Source organism: Nematolebias whitei, chromosome 5, assembly GCF_014905685.2.
Source record: "Nematolebias whitei isolate Nwh7 chromosome 5, NemWhi1, whole genome shotgun sequence".
Taxonomy (NCBI): domain Eukaryota; kingdom Metazoa; phylum Chordata; class Actinopteri; order Cyprinodontiformes; family Rivulidae; genus Nematolebias; species Nematolebias whitei.
In genome coordinates, this window is record NC_056502.1 from 54109207 (window position 1) to 54124051 (window position 14845).

A 14845-nucleotide genomic window follows, 5' to 3' on the forward strand; every position below is an offset into this window, starting at 1 on the left:
TGTCTGCTTTCCGATGAGCAAAAGGTAACCACTGGAATTAGCGATAAGCACCTTTGCTTGCAGCCTCTCCTCCAAGGGGTCCGGGAGTTTACTTCAGCGCCATGGTATTACCAGCAGCTGTCTAAAATAACCTCATTAAGGCTGCGGCGAGGTGATTCATCCAGAATATTAACGACCTTAAATCCGTGAGTCACACCCTGATCTCACTCTGTACCTCGATCCTTCAAGCAGCCGGGATGGATCTTCTGGTCCAGAGAAACTCGCGTTGTGGCCGCTCACCTCTCACTTTAGCGTTGCAATTGTTAACCGTTCTGGTAATCTTTAGGGCCCTGGAAACGGGCTCAAGGATGTTGTTTATCAGCTAGGAAACCTTTACAAAAACCTCCTAATATTGGTGTTGATAAATGAACCAAGCTTTACCATGTATTTAATTGATAAGAATGAAATAATAGTCCAGATTTATACATTTTGCTTTGCTTTTAATCAATAATTTGCTCAGGGGTACAGCAACAGGCACAATTTTATAATGATTTAATTTTTCATGAGTACATAGGATACACTTCCTTCCCTAACAAGGTGGTGACTACTATCTGTGAAACTCTAAACCTCAAGAGCCCTTGAGGGTTTTTACAGATACTTCCTTCACAGAGACCTTTCACAACTCAAGCCAGAAGATATTTTCTCTCAACTCCCTCATGAACCAGAAACACCTTCGAGCAAATCTTACCAGTAACCAATTTAGTACTCCCAAATTTATTCTGTATGCTGTTCTTCCAATCTGATGAAATAATTTAATTAGAGCAGAGTAAGAATGAGGTCGTCCGCTTACCATGATTTAGGTATGCCCCTTAGTGGGACACTGGTGGGGGTAAGGGCAAATCTCCTGTTCCCTAGGGGAGGGATACAGGCCAACCTCTGAAGCAAGTGCAACTATTTCCAAATTAGAAGATCAGAGTTTGGACGGGCCCAGGTCATGCATTTTTTGAAGTAGGAATCTCATCCAGTTTGACGAAAGAAAACTTACATCCAATCCCATGTCAGTGAAGAAAAGAGTTAATTTCCATCATCATCTCAAAACTGGTAAAATCCAATCTTCTTTTTGGGCTCCTTCTGATCCTGATGGGCTGCTCCTTGCTTGTAATTCTCTCTGCTCAGCTCCTCAGCTCAACTCCGACTTGCATTGACCAAGCTTTGTTCTGGTCAGTCTGTATTTAAAGACTCATTCATCCCTCCTCCTCTTAAGGAGGGGTTATGGAAAATTACATCATCTCTTTTCCAGTAACTTCTGTGCTGTTTTGCCCCTCAACCGGTTTAGACCAGATTTCTGGGACTTTCCAAAACTTGTTTTGCTCAAAGATGAGTCATCATGAGAGGAGTCGTGTTTAAACCTTGTGACTTCCTGTTTTCCTCTATGGCTCGAGGCATGCCCAGACTTGTTTCTGTGTTACATGAGGCCTCTTTACTTTTACCATCTCACACAAACATACAAAGGATTATACAATGTCTTAAAGATTAATACTTCTATCAGTTGATTATGTGTTGATTATTTAGTAAAACAGTTTGGTTACACATTATTAAAACAGTAAAACTTTGGTTACACATTATCATTCTTAGCTGTTGCTGAGGAGAACTTTTGATCAGGCTTCATTTTTCTTTAAAGCTGGTGGCCTGTTCATGTATCACCACTACAGACACCTGGTTTATTGACAGTCGGTATCCGAACGGCACGCTCCTTTAAGATCCCAGCTTCCTCCTCGGTACACTTAGGTGGTGTAAATCGACTCTTTACCTGTAGCAGGTGTCTCCACTGGTACGGAGTTCTATTTAACGCACCCTTTCAGCGTCTCCGTAGGAACAGCTGTGAATCGTCCGAAGTAGTGACGGTATTCCGTCCGACACAGGTTCACCTCTCGGTTGGGCTCACGAGTTGTGAGTCCGTCAGAGTTCCACTCAGATGTGGAAGATTTCATAATTCCCACGAGACTCGGAAGAACTCCGGATCATGTCTGGAACTCCTGTTCTCTCCAGCACTTCTTGTGTTCGGTTTGCTCTCCGAACTGAACTCGACTGCACTCGACCGCAGCTGGTTTGAACTAGGAAGTGCCGACATTTAAAGAGTTCTACTTCCGGTTCATTTGGGAAGTTCCTGATTGGTCAATCGACCAGACAGGGGTGTGTTTTAGTGATGTAAGAGGTTATTAAAAGTCAGAAAAACAGAAAAATTGTTTTGGAACGGACAGAAGATGTTTTTGAGACAGACAAGAGAAATGTTTAGGCGAGTTGGGGGAAAACAGGTGCCAGCTTCTCTATTTACGTCTGAGAGGATATAAAAACATGACAGTTCGTTCCAACAACTTGTTTTCTTGCCTCCAACCTTGGACCAACTTACATTTGCTCATTTCAAAGACAGAAGATCAGAAAATGCATGAATTACTCCGTAACACATTCTAACTTGATTTCTACTTTGAATGAGGATTAAAAAAATCACTAATACTGTTTCACAGTTGATTTAAAATGAGTAGTTCACTTCAACATTAAAAATGGTTTGAACTAAACACACTTTTGATTATCAAGATATTGTAAAGTAGTAATGATAATAAAAAAGAGTGTTCTTTCAATTGATCAGTGCAGGACACTTAGGAAGTCCCTGGATGAACTTAATCTTGTGTTTCTGGACTCAAATCAATGAAATACAGTTCTTGTTCCAGGAAGACCCTCAAGGCCAGATTTGACCTGAGGCTTAGTTCACTACATCAGAATAGAACACAAATCACAGATCAAAAGTTTAAACTGAGAGAATGTATCATTTTAAGGGAAAAAAATCTGTTGTTTCCAAATTTAATGGCGTCAACAAATCCCAAAAAAGTTGGGACAAGTACATTTTTACCACTGTGTGGCATCCCCCCTTCTTCTTACAACACTCAACAGACGTCTGGGGACAGAGGAGACCAGTTTCTCCAGTTTAGAAATAGGAATGCTCTCCCATTCATGTCTAATACAGGCCTTTAACTGTTCAATCGTCTTGGGCCTTCTTTGTCGCACCTTCCTCTTTATGATGCGCCAAATGTTCTCTATAGGTGAAATATCTGGACTGCAGGCTGGCCATTTCAGTACCCGGATCCTTCTCCTACGGAGCCATGATGTTGTGATTGCTGCAGAATGTGGTCTGGCATTATCGTCTTGAAAGATGCAGGGTCTTCCCTGAAAGAGATTATGTCTAGATGGGAGCATATGTTGTTCTAGAACCTGAACATAGTTCTCTGCATTAATGGTGCCTTTCCAGACATGCAAGCTGCCCATGCCACAAGCGCTCATGCAACCCCATACCATCAGTGATGCAGGCTTCTGAACGGAGCATTGATAACTTGGGCTATCCTTGTCCTCTCTGGTCTGGATGACATTGCGTTCCAGTGTTCCATAAAGAACTTCAAATCGTGACTCATCTGACCACAGAACAGTCTTCCATTTTGCCACACTCCATTTTAAATGACCCCTGGCCCAGTGCAAACGTCTGAGCTTGTGGAGCTTGCTTAGAAATGGCTTCCTCTTTGCACTGTAGAGTTTCAGCTGGCAATGGCAGATGGCACGGTGGATTGTGTTCACTGACGATGCTTTCTGGAAGTATTCCTGAGCCCATTCTGTTATTTCCTTGACAGTGGCATTCTTGTTTGAGGTTCAGTGACGTTTAAGGGCCCGGAGATCACGAGCATCCAGTAGTTTTACGGCCTTGACCCTTATGCACAGCGATTGTTCCAGATTCTCTGAATCTTTTGATGATGTTATGCATGGTTGATGATGATAACTTAAAAGTATTTGCTATTTTACGCTGGGTAACACCATTCTGGTATTGCTGCACTATCTTTCTGCACAACAATGGTGGAATTGGTGATCCTCTTACCATCTTGGCTTCTGAGAGACACTGACACTCTGAGAAGCTCTTTTTATACCCAATCATGTTGTCAATTGACCTAATTAGTGTTAATTGGTCTTCCAGCTGTTCGTTATATGCTCAGTTTCCTTATTCCAGCCACTTATTGCTACTGCTCCCAACGTTTTGGAGATTTGTTGACACTGTGAAATTTTGAATCAACATATTTTTCCTTTAAAATGTTACATTTACTCAGATTAAACTTTTGATCTGTCATCTATGTTATATTACAAATAAAATATTGACATTTGCCATCTCCACATCATTGCATTCAGTTTTTATTCACAATTTATTTAGTGTCCCAACTTTTTTGGAATCCGGTTTGTAAATAGTTTTATACTGTCTTATGTCATACGCACGTTGTTTTATCTTTTATCGTTTGTTTTTATCTTTTATCTTGTGTTTTTATGTCTTTTATTCTGTAAAGCACTTTGTGGTTTCTGACCTGTAAAAGGTGCTATATAAATAAAGTTTACTTACTTACTTAATTACATGGATCCTAGTTTAACTTACCACAATGTACGTATTAAGTTGCCATCACATTAGCAAACGTAAACCTCCCAGTTGAAATCTCAGATACAGCGCCGTCCTCGGTGCGAAGCGGAGTCCGGTCGTGAAGATTTTGAATCGGCCGTTCAGGCTCTGTAACACCCACAGGCTGACTTAAATGATGAGTGGAGGATGGCTGTGGCTCTTCTTGCAGTCAAACACAGAGCAACTTTAAGCTCTTAAATTGATTCTGTGCACAGTCAGGCGCTTCATCAAATTAGTTGTGTTGCCGACACACGCAACTAGTTCACAACACAGATATTATGGCAAGCCATTAAAACCATTAATAGCCACAAGTGGCTATTTGTGGCTATTAATTGTTATAATGGCTTTCCATAACTGCACGTGAACCCCGTCTGTGGGTGTAACCAGATATGTTTTTAATGGTTTTTCCTGCATGCTGAAAGTTGCTGCACTGGCATTGGCTGTAACGTTACTTGTGGTTGAAACCACGTGTAACGTTGCAGCCAATCACCGAAATTTGACACCGAAAGACGAGGCATATTTTGATACATATACTGACCAAAGCAGTTTGGAACTGTAAAAGACCATAAAAACCAAACTATAAATAAAATAAAATAAAAAATCATAAAAGAACTGAAGTTTGGTACTCAGCCCTAGCCCTGAGACAACTTTTGGTGGGACTTGGCACTATAGAAATAAACTGAATTGAATTGAAATATTGAAAATTCTAAAGAGTTCAAAAACTTGCAAGCACCCCTGTATATACATATATACATATACATACATACCTAAACACACACACCGTTAGCTTAGACTCTGACTAGTTTGGTATGCAAATCTTAAAAGTGACAGAAAGTGACAAAAAAAGTGGAGCTTAAAAGTGATCCACATGCTTGATTCAGCACAAGTTCTACATCTGCTGCCTTTCCAACCATTAAACCGGGCTTGAGACCAGAACTTTACAATGCTCTGTGGCCCTTTCATGTCTGGGCTTTCAATAAAATTACAGTCAAGACCAGGGTAAATACTAAAGTATGACATAAAGTTCTTGTGGTTGGAAGCGTCATTAATGATAATGGAAAGCATGATTTAATGTTCATAAAAACAAAATAAAATACTAAAACAAATGTGTTTGTGTATACAAACCTGCTCAAAATGTCCAGCCCAGCACTAGAATAAAACACTTCTTCAAACCTGGATTAAAAAAAAGTGAAATAACAATTTAGCAATAACTTCACAACAGCTTATTCCATTTCATTATTATTTATTCATTGAAAAAAAAAATCATCCTGAGTTTGTTGCAGCTGTTCAGACTGACTGTCTTGGATAAAAGACAAAACATGTAGATAGGAATGCACAATATTATCGGCATGGTATCGGACGATATTGGCATTAAATTTCAATATCAGACATTGGTCATTGCATTAAAATAACTAGCCAATATAAAACGTGCTGTTTTTGCCTGCTGCAGCAGCACAACGTGATGACGTTACAGCACAATGTGATGACATTACAGCGGCAGCGCAACACAATGACGTCACGTGCGCGTACCCGATCTCACGGCAGAGAGGAAAATCCAAAATGTCAGTGGTGTGGAAGTTTTATTTTTCATTGGTGAGGATGTCGGATTCCGAAGATTTATGGACTACATTGAACCTCGCTACATCGTCCGCAGTCAGAGATATTTTTCCAACGTAACATTACCCGAGTTACAAGCCATCATTTCCGACGTCATTGAGAAGCTAACAGCCGATAGCACGACTTGTTGGGTGAGTTTTACCACAGACATTTGGACATCAAGTGTTAGCCCCGTTAGCATGATTAAGTCTTACGGCACAATGGATAGACAAAAACTTTGAACTTAAAAAGGCTGTCCTTCATGCACAGGAGTGCAAAGGATCCCACACTGCAGCTAAGAACCTGGAACAAGCCTCCACAAGTGAGACAACATTGCAAGTGACTAATGCTAAAAAATAACATTTAACACTTTTCATTTAATATAAGTCAAAGTGCTACACATATAATATGACTGTTACTGAATACATGTCACCAGCTCTTAGATCTGTTGCACAATTTTTGGAACAAATAAGCCTAAATAAGTGGGCTATGTTCTGACAAAGGAACATACATAAAATATCGGTATTGGCATCGGTTATTGGCCAAATAAGTTTTAACATATCAGCATATCGGACATCGGCCAAAAATTCAATATCATGCATCCCTACATGTAAAGAAAGAAGACTCCATCCAGAGAACCTGACTCCACCTGGTTAGATTATTACGGTAACCTCACTCCTGATGTTGCAGGAAGCCTGTGAAACTGCCCACCTGTATCCCTTTTCCCACATAGACATGGCATGAACAGGTGAGCCCAGTCAGCTCGTCACCTCCTCATGTAGGACACAAGATAGAGAGAGCAAAATCCGAGACTGTCCCACCCAAATTGGGAAGGTATACAACAACCCCACCCCCCCTTTTATTTTTACAGATGACAAAACTCTGTCGCAGCGTCAGTGTAATGTGTATTATTTGCACTCATAATGATCAATAACTCTCCTGCGACAACGATCTGCAATGTCCTTCTCCTGCTGATGTTGTGATGTATGACATTAACGGTCCCATGTAATCACTCCTATTGTGACTAGTCAGTGAGGAACAGAAAGAACTATTTTTTGATATCCTCAAAGGTCGATTGATACATGGATATGAAAGAGTTGATATGATATGGTGACGTGTCTCAAGCAGAGCCCTTGACTCCAATCCACTTCTTCCTGTCTGCAGTGGACCTTTTCGATGACAGCTCGGACATGGAGGGGAGGTGCTGAAGGCTGTGACCCGCATCAGGGTGAGGGAACATTTGTCTCCATTTATTGTGTCGAAGTGAACATTGTAATCCCCAGTTGATAAAAAACAAAGAAGCAAAAATAATAATCAGTCCCAATGTACCTTCCCAAAACACAGACTAATTCATGTACGCTATATTACAAATAGGGCAGCACGGTGGCGCAACTGGTAGAGCTGCTGCCTCTCGGTGAGCAGGTCCTTGGTTCAAACCCCGGTCCAGGGGCCTTTCTGGGTGGAGTTTGCATGTTCTCTCCGTGCATGCGTGGGTTTTCTCCGGGTGCTCCGGTTTCCTCCCACAGACCAAAAACATGCATGTTAGGCTGATTGGTAACTCTAAATTGTCCCTAGGTGTGAGTGAGAGAGTGAATGGTTGTTTGTCTCGTTTGTCTCTATGTGGCCCTGTGATGGACTTGCGACCTATCCAGGGTGTACCCCGCCCCTCGCACAGTGATTGCTGGACATGGGCACCAGCGACCCCCGTGACCCAAAATGGAATAAACGGGTAAAGATAATGGATGGATGGATGGATGTATTACAAATGTTGTTTATCTTTCAAACATCCCTTTGACTTCTCACATTTTATTCTTAACTCAAACCTTAGACTCAGGTTAAATACAAACAGCATATCAGCTTGTTAAATTATGCCTGCTTGTTTACAGTTAACTCAAGTTCCAGGGTTATCCGTGTGGAGGGCCTGGGTCTGGTTTCCTTTAGATCAAAAGAGGAAAAACAAAACATTTCATCACCCCCAGCCAATTTGACCTCCTCACCTCGTTCTTTTTGCCGCCTTAGTCTTATCTATCCAGAGGTCCAGTCCTGTCAACATCACCTCAAGTAGGCTGGACTGCAGTGTGAGAGGTTTCGACCTTGGTCAGGCGATTGTAGGAGGTCAGCTGGTCCCACAGAGTTTCCTCGGCCTGCAGGCAACGTCACCCCACAAACTCGGAACAAACCAAGGCCGGCTCAACTATTCTTCTTGAGCCTCAGCTCCATTTAAACATGGCAAAGGCTCAGGCCCTAACTCTGAAGAAAACAACAAATGGAAACAATGTTCCCTCGCCCGGACGCGGCTCACCGGGGCCCCACTCTGGAGCCAGGCCTTGAAGTGGGGCATGCGGGCGAGCGCCTGGTGGCCAGGGCTTTCACCCATGGAGCTCGACCAGGTACAGCCTGAAGAGGAGATGCGGGTCCCACTTCCCATGGGCTCACCACCTGTGGGAGGGGCCAAAGGGGTTGGGTGCAATGTGGGATGGGTGGTAGCCCAAGGCGGGGACCTTGGCGGTCTAATTCTCGGCTACAGAAGCTGGCTACTGGGATGTGGAAAGTCACCATTCTGGTGGGAAGGAACCTGAGCTGGTGTGTGAGACAGAGGTTCCGTCTAGAAAATAGACAGACTCACTTCGATGCACGGCTCTGGCTTTGGAACCAGTCTCCTTGAGAGGTTGGACACTCTTCCACTCTGGCGTTGCCCCTGGTGAGAGCAGAGGTGGGCATACGTGTTGCCTCCCATCTTGGTGCCTGTATGTTGGGGTTGACCCCGGGAAACAAGAGGGTAGCCTCCCTCAGCCGACGTGTGGGGGGATGGGTTCTGACTGTTGTTTGTGCTTATGCGTAAAACGGCAGTTCAGATTACCAAAGCTTTTTGGAGTCCTTAGAGAGGAGAGTGCCGCTCCTGGGGACTCCCTTGTTCTACTGGGGGACTTCAACGCTCATGTGGGCAATGACAGTGAGACCTGGAGGGGTGTGGTTGGGAGGATTGGCCCCCCTGATCTGAATCCAAGTGGTGTTCTGTTATTGGACTTGTGTGCTCATCATAGATTGTCCATAACAAACACCATGTTCAAACATAAGTATGTCCATATGTGCTCTAGGCACCAGGACACCCTAGGCCGCAGTTCAATGATAGAATTTGTTGTCATCTCATTTGATCTGTGGCCCCATGTCTCTGACACTCGGGTGAAGAAAAGGGCGGAGCTGTCACTGAACACTACCTGGTGGCGAGTTGTCTCTGATGGTGGGGTAGAATGCCAGTCAGACTTGGGAGGCCCAAACATACTGTGAGGGTCTGCTGGGAATGTCTGGCAGAGTCTCCTGTGAGACGGAGCTTTAACTCTCACCTCAGGGAGCACTTCAATCACTTTCCGGAGGAGGTGGGGGACATTGAGTCCAAGTGGGCCATGTTCCATGCCTCCATTTTCTAAGTGGCTTGTCAGAACTGGGGCCGAAAGGTTGTTGGTGCCTGTCACAGTGGTAACCCTCGAACCCACTGGTGGACAATGGCAGTGAGGGATGCTGTCAAGTTGAAGGAGGAGTACTATCGGGCCTTTTTGGCCTGTGGGACCCCTGAAGCAGCTGACGAGTACCGGCAGTCCAAGCAACATGCAGCTTGGGTGGTCGCTGTGGTAAAAACTCAGTCGTGGGAGGAATTCGGAAAGGCCATGGAGAATGACTTCCAAACGGCTTCAAGGCGATTCTGATCCACCATCTGGCATCTTGGGGGGGGGGGGGGGGGGGTTTGAGCAGTACGCCACCAACACTGTGTATAGTGGGGATGGTGTGCTGCTGACTTCAACGTGGGATGTCATGGGTCAGTGGGCGAAGTATATCGAAGACTTCCTCAATCCCACCAGCACGTCTTCCACTGAGGAAGCAGAGCCTGGAGACTTTGGGTTGGGCTCTCCAATCTCTGGTGCTGAGGTCACAGAGGAAGTTAAAAAGCTTGTCAGTGGCAGGTCCCCAGGGGTGGATGAGATTCGTCCGGAGTTCCTTAAGGTTCTGGATGTTGTAGGGTTGTGTTGGCTTACGCGACTCTGCAATATTGCGTGGACATTGGGGGCAGTTCCCCTTGATTGGCAGACTGGGGTGGTGGTCTCCCTATTCAAAAAGGGAAACTGCAGAGTGTGTTCCAACTACAGGGGGATCACGCTCTTAAGCCTCCCTGGTAAGGTCTATTCAGAGGTTCTGGAGAGGAGGGTCGTCCGATAGTTGAACCTCGGATTCAAGAGGAGCAGTGTGTTTTTTGTCCTGGGTGTGGAACACTCGTCCAGCTCTACACCCTCAGCAGGGTCCTGGAGGGTGCGTGGGAGTTTGCCCAACCAGTCTACATGTGCTTTGTGGACTTGGAGAAGGCTTTTGACTGTGTCCCTCGGGGAACCCAGTGGGGGGTACTCTGGGAGTATGGGGCACCAGGCCCTTTGATACGGGCTGTTAGGTCCCAGTATGACCGGTGTCAGAGCTTGGTCCGCATTGTCGGCAGTAAGTCGGGCTCATTCCTGGTAGGAATGCACGATATATATGGTACACGGTAGAAATGATAGAAATTTAGCTTACAATAGAGATCTGTCTTCTATCGGCTAACCGCAGTAATGCTGTGTCTGATGTAAAATCAGAGTTGCCAGTTTAATTGTTACTTATTTTTAGTTGAAAATTGTGCGTAAGTGGTGTTCAAGTGTAAAATCAGTTGTTAGATTTAATCATTGCTTTTTTTAGTTAAAAACTGTGTGTCAGTGATGTTAAAAATTTTCTTCAAGAGCTAAGTAGCGAAGCTACAAGCTAACTAGGGCCGGCTTGGCGTAGTGTTGCCGTATTCGTATGCATGTACAAAACGCTGTGTTCCATCGAAAGTCGTTTTTTTTTCGTCAAAAGTTAAAGTAAGTGTGGTCAGCTTTAGAGAAACCTGCCTTCTGATCTGTGAAAAGAAACTGTCCAGATGACCTGACTGAAAAATGTTGGATTGTATACCTGGATTATTGAGCATGGACTTTGTTGGTTTCAACCAGTTTGACACGACTGTCAACAAGGAAGAGGGCCGGCAATGGAGGAGGGGGCGTGACAAAGAGACCAACTTATTATCAACATAACTGGTTTGTTCCACTTTGGAGTAAGCTGTTGGGGGAAGAATCAGTTTTGTGTTCGTGTGTTTCCTTGACTGATGAAGCCTTCCGGATCGAAGGTGAAAAGTTTCAGCACAAAAAAAAGAAACTGCCCAGATCACCTGACTGAAAAATGTTGGAATACTGTGTTGTGTTATTTTACTGCGTGACCCTCTGATGAAAGCCCCAGACTCATTTTGTGTCAGCGCTCCTTAAAGCGGAAGGGGACACCCTTTAAAGGTTTGGAGGGTGAAGTGTTTCAGTGTAAAACGCTGCTCTGTTGTTGTTCATTTCTTAAGTGAGAATATTGGAAACTGTTAAGAGTTAACAACATATTCTTTTGTTTAAAACGTATGGCTAAAACTACATTTGATATCTTTTGTACCGATTGGCACCACAAGAAAAGCCTAATACTTGATTTGTTTATTATTTAAAAACTCTCTGGACCTAGTAGTGGAATTTTCTCAATTTAAATTATGGCAAAAGGACACCCTTTGTTTTTTTTTTCATTCCTATAGCAAGTTTTATACCAAAAACATATTGTGATATATATCGTTATCGCCACCCTTCACAATACATATCGTGATATGAATTTTATGCCATATCGCGCATTCCTAGGTTAGAGATGGACTCCGCCAAGGTTACCCATTGTCACGATTCTGTTCGTAACTTTTATGGACAGAATCCCAAGGCACAGCCAAGGTTTGCTTTGTTTGTTTTATTGTTTGCTCAAAAAAGAAACAATACACATAAAGGAAAAGATAAAAAAAACAACAGAATGTGCAGGAGAGGTCATAAAAAGCCAACATGGGCTTACAAGCCCCCCCCCCCCCCCCAAAAGAAAATAAAGAAAAAAAATCATAAAAGCTTTATGCATATGCTTACATCATACTTTAAACACACATAAATACACAAAAAGCAATAGATAATAGGTCATAATAAATTTAAATTGACCAAAAATATTTAAATAATAATAAAAAATAAAACAAATGTGTTAAAAAAATCTATAAACTTTGTTTCAACTTTCTTTTAAATACAGATAATGTTGTAAAGGATTCACTTAGATATTTTAAACTGTTCCACAACAAAGCACCTTGATGCATGAATGAAAATTTAGCAACAGTGGTTCTGCAGAAGGGGATATGTAAATCATATCTACTTCTTGTAGAGTATGAATGATAATGTATTAAATTCTAACAAGGTTAAAAGGACAGATGAGTTTATTGATACCATGCACAGTTAAGGTTTATATCCACTAATTATAAAACCAAGTAGAATTAAAGCTGCAAGCAGCATTGGAGGCCCTTGCAGCAAAGCGCCGCTCTGGCCTTACGGTGACCGCGGGAGCTCCAAGTAGTCCACCCAGTCGCCATCACAAACTCACCCGTTCACCACGGGACACATTTTCCGAATCTTCCACATCTCCTTCCATCCATGTCGTTACTTGTCCAGCTGCAGGTCTTACAAGTATAGGCGAAATCTGACTTTCCAGGCATGAGTTATGGTGACTTCCTGTTTTCTTGTGAATGTTTGACAAGAACTTCCTTTATGCATTTCAACATGTCATGCGTGGTAATCAACAGTTAGCGAACAAAGTTTCAGTCTAATATCAGTGCGAAGCTGGAAGTGTCATCCAATAATCAACAGATTTTTCTCTGAGCAGTAGGGGTGCAACGGTACGCTAAAATCACATTTCGGTTTGTTCCAGTTTCATGGAGGGTTCGGTTCATTTTCGGTACAAAAAAGGCCAAAATAAAGACTTACAAAATGTTTATTTTGAAAATATGCCAAGTAAACAATACGTTTGTATTAAAATAAATAAGAGACCCATTTGGATGATGTTTTAAATAAAAGGTATTCTTTACAATAAATAAACTATACTAACAATAATAAAAATCTTAAAAAATAACAATAACAGTCAGAACCAGAACAATAAGCAGTAACAGACCGTTCACAATCTAACTAATCAAGTTTAAAGTTTTTGACCAAAAAGACCAACTTGTCCACATTTTCTGCCAAAAGCACAGATCTAGTTGCAGTGAATATCTGCAGCGGTGGAGAAAACCTCTCACTAACAACAGTAGCAGGAATAGAGAGGTAGAGCTTTGATAATGTTGCAGTGTGGCTGTATTTGGCCTTATTGCTCACAACCTCTTGGACCTGCTCCCACAGGTGGGACAGGTCCCTGGAAAAGTTCAGAGTTCACTCATCACAGACTTCTTAGCTGGAGGTGATCTCTGGTGGACTTCCCTGAAGAGAAAGAAGACTCAGCTGTTATCTCTGTCCCAGACTGGAAATACAACACAAAGAGGTAAAAAATGAGTTAATAAGATTATAATTTTAAATTTAAAAAAGTTAATTAGATAATAATAATAAAATAATACCTCTTCTTGAACGGCCATCATTTCTGTTAAGAGGTGGTTGAATCTCTCGTTTATCATGTCATCATTATCATCATCATCAGAGCAGGGCTTTAATCTGGTCCAGGGCTTGTTGACAATATCAGTTTTAGCTTTTTCATAAAGTGCTGCTACAACTTTTTGGCTGAAGTGTTGACGTGATGTAGTAGCGGGGCTCAGTAACTTTAAAGCTGGCGCATCAACAACAGAAACGTAGATCCAGATCTTTAGAAACTCCTACAGTTTGTGTTATTGCTCTGGACCGATCTGAATTACCTGATAAAGGTTGTTTAAATGCTGCTGTTATCGCTCTTTGCACCAAGCTGCTAGAAGAGACATTCATGTTCGGATGATGTCGTTTCAGGGTGTTAACAAGTTAGACGTGTTGCTGCTGCAGATCCACTCTCCATGAAACAACGTCGACACACAGCTTTGGATTTGTTCACTTGTCTTTTAACAAGAAAGACATAATGTTCCCCAAACAGGAGACTGCAAAGAGAAGCTAATGCTAATACTGCGCGTGCTACAAGATAATAGTGTCGTGCTGAAACAGGCTTAGGAACTTTAGTTCCGCAGCGCATAATCTCTCATTAATAAAATTTAATTAATGAAAAAATAACCGAAACGATACGCAGGTAGACCGAACCAAACATGCCATACCAAAACAGTTCGGTACACCCACGTGTACCATTACACCCCAACTGAGTAGGTGGGGCTTAAGTGATGTCATGAATCAACAATACCAGTGTGTCTACAAGTGCTCACTGACGAAGCACAAAAATTCAGGTTCAGATTGGATGATGTATCACTGAAATATAAATGATTAAATAATCTAGGGGGCGCACTTGAGTCATATGTTAAACCACAATATCAATGTGTGTAGATGTGCTCACTGATTATGCATAAAAAATCTGGTTTGGATCAGATGATGTATCACTGAGATATAACTGTTGGAATAATGTAGGAGCGCACTTGAGTCAAATGTTAAATAACGATACCAATGTGTCTATAAGTGCTCACTGATCATGAACAATAAATCTGGTACATATTGGATGATATTTTACTGAGATGTAACTGTTGGAATAATGTAGGGGGAACACTGGAGTCAAAAGTTAAAAAAACGATACCAATGTGTCTAAGGGTGCATTCACACCAGCCCTGTTGTCCCGAACTCTAGCCTGTTTGCCTAAGAAGTCCAGTTCGTTTGGGGAAGTGTGAATGCTGATCTTAAAAAGAGACTCAAGAGAACAGGAAAGATATGGAATGAGATGGAGCCTTCGCATAAAAGG

The 14845-nt window shown here is 42.5% G+C and overlaps 1 protein-coding gene across 1 annotated transcript in view; it reads right to left on the reverse strand.

Moving 5' to 3' along the window:
• The window catches only part of LOC119410434 (dysbindin-A), a gene marked incomplete in the record, with an annotated part of 191664 nt that overhangs the window by 161703 nt on the left and 15116 nt on the right, over positions 1-14845 (reverse strand). Inside the window, 1 exon segment of the mRNA XM_037677345.1 lies at positions 5588-5635. Coding sequence (XP_037533273.1) covers positions 5588-5635 — 48 coding nt within the window.